Source organism: Astatotilapia calliptera, chromosome 4, assembly GCF_964374335.1.
Source record: "Astatotilapia calliptera chromosome 4, fAstCal68.1, whole genome shotgun sequence".
Taxonomy (NCBI): domain Eukaryota; kingdom Metazoa; phylum Chordata; class Actinopteri; order Cichliformes; family Cichlidae; genus Astatotilapia; species Astatotilapia calliptera.
The window spans coordinates 8,516,850-8,523,200 of record NC_137425.1 but is presented as its reverse complement, the minus strand read 5'-3'; the positions used below and the strand labels follow the sequence as shown (position 1 = coordinate 8,523,200).

At 38.8% G+C, this 6,351-nt stretch overlaps 1 protein-coding gene across 2 annotated transcripts; it reads left to right on the top strand.

Moving 5' to 3' along the window:
- The first annotated feature begins 900 nt into the window (after window positions 1–900).
- Window positions 901–5,522, top strand: ramp2 (receptor (G protein-coupled) activity modifying protein 2). Of its 2 annotated transcripts, XM_026164404.2 has the most exons (6): window positions 901–1,077; window positions 1,669–1,731; window positions 1,821–1,853; window positions 3,658–3,675; window positions 3,843–3,972; window positions 4,061–5,522. In XM_026164404.2, the coding sequence occupies exons 1-6, from the start codon at window positions 1,017–1,019 to the stop codon at window positions 4,308–4,310; spliced, it is 555 nt and encodes a 184-aa protein (XP_026020189.1). In that variant the 5' UTR covers window positions 901–1,016; the 3' UTR covers window positions 4,311–5,522. The 2 variants fall into 2 exon arrangements, with proteins under 2 accessions (XP_026020189.1, XP_026020190.1); XM_026164405.2 differs by lacking the exons at window positions 901–1,077; window positions 1,669–1,731; window positions 1,821–1,853 and adding an exon at window positions 2,430–3,426.
- The last annotated feature ends 829 nt before the right edge of the window (window positions 5,523–6,351 follow it).

The following is a 6,351-nucleotide window of genomic DNA, read 5'->3' as shown; positions in this document are numbered from 1 at the left end:
GATGAAAAGATTTACAAAGTAGCTAATAAAACAGAGACTTCGAAAGCCATTTGAAATAGCGAGTGACTGTAGAAGCATTCATTTTTGTAGAACACGTGTCAAAGTAAATGTTTACTTACATTTCAAATATGCTTCGTGCTCTACTTCGTTCACACTCCAAGTTCAATATTTAAGCTTCTATATGCTGGATTTTTAAAGTTCAGTCCATTACATGTAAAACAGTGGCCTCTTTTAACTGAAATGAAATGTGGAAGCAATTTTGGCCTCTGCTACTTGGATTTCTTCCAAGCCTAGCAGCTGAAAAAGAGTACTCATCCCTCAGTGACGCGCATCAATTTCATACTGGATATTCCAGCCACCTCTCTTTACCACAGAGGTTTATTGAGATAGATAGATATTCTTTACCCACGGTTAGTCAGTTGCTCCACAGTAATGAAATATGAATCTATAACCTAAAAAAATGTAGATTAACTGTAGATTCATTAAAACTTTGTCTGATATTTCTGAACAATAAGCTAAAAAAGTATCTCTTCTTTGTGATTTGCAACCCTGTGTGTTTCTCCTAAAAATAATTGACTTAAAACATTTACTTCTCTAAATCTTTATTTATGCAAGACATGAAAAGCGACTTGTCAGCAGCATGTATCCTGTCAGTCTAACATAGCTTGCATTTGATCAGAAACTCCTGCAGCTGGAAACCATGTTTGCAATAAAATTCTGCTTGCAATGATAAATAAAGAGGCAGAAAGTGGGGAAGAGAAAAACAGGACAAAGTGTGGCCCCTGAAAACAGAGGGTGGGACAAACTAAGGAAATAGATGAAGAGAGAGAGAGATTGATAGTCCTGCACCAATGGGCCGCAATAGTCCTAACTTTATCAGAGGCTCTTTGCCCCATTTGGTGAGTCCGCCCCTACTAGGAAATGAGGGCTTCCTGTTGCTTTACACAGCCTTCCTGCAAAAGGTTGAGATATGTAATTCTTACCCATCAGGGAAGAGGAGAAGAACATTAGGCAAAATGACACTCACCAGATTCTTAGTTATGTATTTCAGAGTTTTTATGCCTTTTTTCATCTGGGGTAAGTAAAGGCTTTATGCTATCCTAATTTTTATTATTCTGACTTAATCTTTTAACTTTTCCAAGAACTCACCTCTCAGTAAGAATTCAAAGAAAACTTTTAGTAATTAGTAGATTTTAGTAAGGAGTTTAGTCAATGCCATGACTGAGTTTTACACTGAAACAGTTTGGATTAAGGGTCACAGAGTAATTGTGATCAGCCCAAGACAACTGATTTGTCTTGGATCAGTTTTTTTTTACTTTAGGAGGATATTTTTATGAATCTTGTTGCATTTTTTTTAAATGCAGTTGTCACGAGTCTTTAATAAATAAAATATTTCAGTCAATTACTTATTTATTTCGCGCAATAAGACCGTGATCACATGGGATGAGCTTTTGAGTTGAACACATTAAGATTTCCCTAGAAAAGGGCTAGACAAAGGGAGGATGCACTCATTTGTTCATTCACCATGGCATGTTATTTCCTTTACTGCCCCAGTCAGGCCTGCAAACTACATATAGAAGATTATTTGCACGTATAAAATATTGTGGTGTTTTAAATCAACAGTTATATTCCAGTGTTCAGGTCTTTATTTTATTCCTCTTATTACAGCAAGCACAGCAGTGGTATGTCAAAGTGAAGAAAAGGTAACTGTGCGTCCGACAGTAACAGTAGGTAAGTACATTTACAGAAATAAGCAACAAACCAAGGAAGAAACAAAATTCATGCATGACTGCTCACTAACTGATACCCTTTCTTTGCAGAGTTTAACTCAACAGACAGGATGATGACTCTTAGTAAGTGCATACATTTTCTCTGTCACTTTATTATAGACTGACAGCTATACATCTATGTCTATATGTCCTAGATTTTGTATTTTTACAGTTCCAAATAGGGTTTATGTAATTGTGTCCTCTGAGGAATTGCTTTGGATTACATTTCTAAACTTATTTGCCTGGTCTGGAACTGACAAACCAGAAAACCAGAACTCAGGGATCCTTTTTTCTGCCAAGATTTGTCCTTGTGTATTACCATAAGAATCCAAGACAAACTCCTGGGGAGGTCTCTACCAGTAAGGGGTCAACGTCAGTGGACATGAGGCCCGTAATGGTTTGGGGTTGGAGGTTAACTGAAACCTCATCACGAGCAGCCCCCACCTGGCTCGACTTCCTAAATTTGTTCGTCATTCACCCCACGCAACGTCTGTGATCAACGCATGAACTCTGAGTTGTGAAACAACTAGAACATTGGAGCAGCGCCCCTTTCACTGTTCCTCATCCTGTGCCTTCCTTTTTTTCCTTTTTTCCTGTATCCCCCGACTGTCCCCCTCCTCCCCCTGCCAGTGCTCTCAACTCTGAGCCCCCCACCCGCTGGAAAAAAAAAAGAGAACACATTTCCTGATGTCATTACTAAATCAAAAGGTTGCTTGGCAAACAGATGTTGTGAGAGGCCGAACATATGGATTTAGTGTCATAAATTAACAAGCTGGTTGTGAGAAACCCTAAACCATAGATTTCATTTTTAATTCAATCAGTGAAAGCACCTCTCTTGCACACAATTTTTTTTTTTTAAGTGGTGAGTAGGGACAGTGAGAAACTATCTTCCAGATGTATCACACACATGAGCAAGATTTCCCGTACTTGTAGCGTTAATTACAGAATGTTTTCCTACTAGCATGCACGCGTAACGATAGTTGGCCCTTTAAACAGCTGGTCAACTCTGACAAACAACTCTTTCCAGGTTTGGTCAAATTAACCTAAATATGAAATCATGGCTGTCTGCAGAGCACACCCTGCAGAGTCATGATTACATCCACCCCGAAACGCTAAGTCCTAAATGTTTACTTATGTTTCCTATTTGGCAGAGGCAGCCCAAAAGGCAAATAAATCACATGCTGTGAGCTGGCCAGGCCTTCGACTGTGAGAAACTGAGACTAAAAAGCAGAACAAGAGTTAAAGAGTAAAGGGTTTTCAGATGTGAGTCCAGCCCCAGCTTGGGTGTGCTCCCTTTTATTTGGGAGAATGGAGAGGACAATCTTTGTTGCCTCCACCCCTTTAAAAGCGGAAGAAATTTTTAAAGAAACATGTGTTAGAGAGGGGGAGAGCTGCTGCCAAGGCGCAGGGCCATCAGACAGATCTTCGAAGAACATCTGGTAACCGCGGGTAACATTGTTTGGACATCTGGTAACCGAAGATTGCACTGCTTCTCTTCCATCCTGTCGGGTTTCCTGTTATGCCTCGCTGTGCGAAGTCTAAGAAGTTTTGGTTTTTTATACATGGTTATACGCTGGGGAAAACACACCTTTATTCATTTTTTCTGACATGAAGGGAGCACTTGGTTTCATAGGGTTATTCCTCTCCTTTCTCTTCGGTGAGTGTGTGGTCTCCCTTTTATATATGAAAGTGCCTGCCTCTGTGCTAGAGATGTGGAAAGAATTCATTATCTAAAGTAGACTAAAAATTCCCATGGTACTCCAATTTGCTTGGACAGATGCGTTTTTTAATGAACTGAATTAGGAAGGGCTTACATGGCAGATTTGGAGAGACTTACTGCTTCATGTACATGTTTTTAAGCTAAAAAGTGTTTTTTCTTCTCTTTCAGATGCCACTGGACAGTTTGGTAAGTGGCATAACCTTCTAAACATACATAATCATATATCTTCATATATAATTTGATAAAGGGAGTCTTGCAGAAGTTGTTTTATGTACAACTCATTTTTAAAGCCACTTTCTTTTTCCCTTTCCCCCCTTTTTTGTTGTTGTTGATTCTTCTCTTCTGCTCTGTAGTTTGTGAAGATGAGTCAGATGGAATGGGCTGCCTCTCCGACATGTTTGCTGTTTACTGTGTGCAAAGTTTTAAGCTTGCAATGGCATCACTGAACGAAACCGACTGGTGCGTTTGGAGTAAGGTAAACAGGTAAGTAGGGTGCATTTATATTTAAAATGAATGTTTTTTGTTTAAATGCCAATTTCTAATTTACTTTTCATGTTCTCCTTCTATTCAGTTGGTACAGCAACCTAAGCATGTGTACAGAAGACATATGTGACTTATACTTCATCCCATGGCCCAACCGTGTGGTGGAACAGACCTTTTTGGACATTCATTCCCTTTTTTTCAAGGATTGTCCCACAGATGAGCTAAGTGACCCACCACCTGCCATCATGTTTGCTTTGGTCATCACGCCCATCTGCCTGATCCCTGTCATGGTTAGCCTGGTGGTACTTAAGACCAAAAATGGGGATGGCAACTCCTGATAACCTAAAATCTCTGCTCAGCTATGTTCTCTCTTTTCCCCTAACCTTGTTTACAGACTGCTCATACACTTTCATCTCAGCAGAGACTGAATCTTTAGATCTTCTGCACTTCACAACTTAAATTAGCCACATAGACATAGTTGGCACTATCTCAGAGATAGTGTTCTGTGGCATCACAGCTGTTTCTCTTAGGTGACATACTTCTTAATACAGACAAACACCGTCAGAAACTATGTTCTGTACTATACTGTATCTCATTTACTGTGACAAAAATGTTTTGTTTTAAACCACTTGACACTAGAGTTGGCCGTTGCTTGAAGCATTGGTCATCTCTTGTTTGCTCACAGTATTTCATTTATACTGGAGAACCCAATATTTGTGATTAGCCTGACGAAAGCTCCGGAGCTTGTAAAAGTAGAAACAAAATTTGTATTGACACTTTGTTTTATGCAAGACACTCGGGCTGATGAAAGACAAGGTAAAGTTTATTACTGAGCTGCTTTTGCATTCATAGACAATGTTTTGTTAGTTTTTTTGCTGTTAAACTTTGAGCCTAAAAATATAAAATATATTTATGAAGACAGCATTTAGAAACTAAATGATTTTTAATTCTGAAAAGGAGAAAGATGTTCATATCTGATCTTTGACAAAGATCCTAAACACTCAATAGTGTGTATGTGTAGGGAGGAGAAGAAGTTAACCATATGCATGGATCTAGTTATTCAAGTCACAGCACACAAATTGTTCAAAGGGTCGAGGCCTGTTTTTATTAACTGTAAGTAATCTTCATACTCATGTGATGAGAAGCTGGTTAAAAGAAAATCGTATCTCCCTCCAGACAAAAGACATTTTAAGTTGCCTGCACAGAATTGTGACAAACACTGAACAATGACAAAAAGATAAAAGTCTTATCTTTAGCCCTGAATGACAATAAAGCCACTATAAGTGCTTTCAGATTTAGAACAAAAATGTGTATTTATATACTCTTATGTATTTCTGCTATTGTCAGGACTTCATGGACTTACTGTGAAAGTACATCCTGCCTGCTCTCATGCCATGAACTGTATGCATTTTTATTTTTTATATTTTAAACCAATAAATCTACAGTTGTATGCTTACTATGACTTGTAAATACAGTACCATTCTTGTGAAATTACCCTTTCACCTTTGCAGCTATTTGATTAAACACCCTTTTCCCTTGTGTGTAAGGCAGATGGTCTTGCTTTTTGCTCTAGTCAGTGTTTCACTGTCTCTTTAGTGATCAGTATATTGCAGTGCAGTTGCTGTGCTCTTCAAGTGCTGAGGTAGTGAAGGAAGCAGTGACAACAGTCATGTATCACGCCCTCATCTGGCACACAAAACACTACAGGGTGGGCCTGCATTTGTGTGTGCGTCTATGTGTGTGTGTTTGGCAGGACTGGGTGGGAAAATGTGTTTAGTGACCTTCTTCCTCTCTAGATGTCGGGTCATTCTCACCCTCCCCACCCCCTTCTGATCTCATCCAACTTTGCGTTACGTCTTATAGTTAGAGCCAGGAAATACATTTTCTGGTGCCATTGCGCAAGATGAGACTCTGCAATCAACATCAGTCATGTTTTATCAATCACAAAATATTAACATACATTCTATACACAAAGGGCCAATAGTTGTACATGAGCTTTAAAATGTTTCAGGAAAGAAATTTTGCCCTCTGGTGGTTCTATTAAAAACTGACAAACAGACATAAACAAGTAAATTTTGAACACAGACACCACTATCAAAACAACACAAGAAAAAACAAAGAAAGGAAAAAAACACTGATTTTTTCATGAAAATACTTAAGCACAAAAGTCCTGTACACAGTGGAGCCTGTTAATAATCTTTTCTTCATCTCTACTATCACAGCAATGCAAGGCTTGACAGTATTTGGCTCTGTTAACCCATTGTTGGGTTTTTAATCCTTTGTTTCTGGAACAGCATGTTTTGGCAAATGGGCACAATTAAGTGCATGGAACTACATACAAGTGCACTAAAGGCACCACCTGCCCAATGATCAATATCA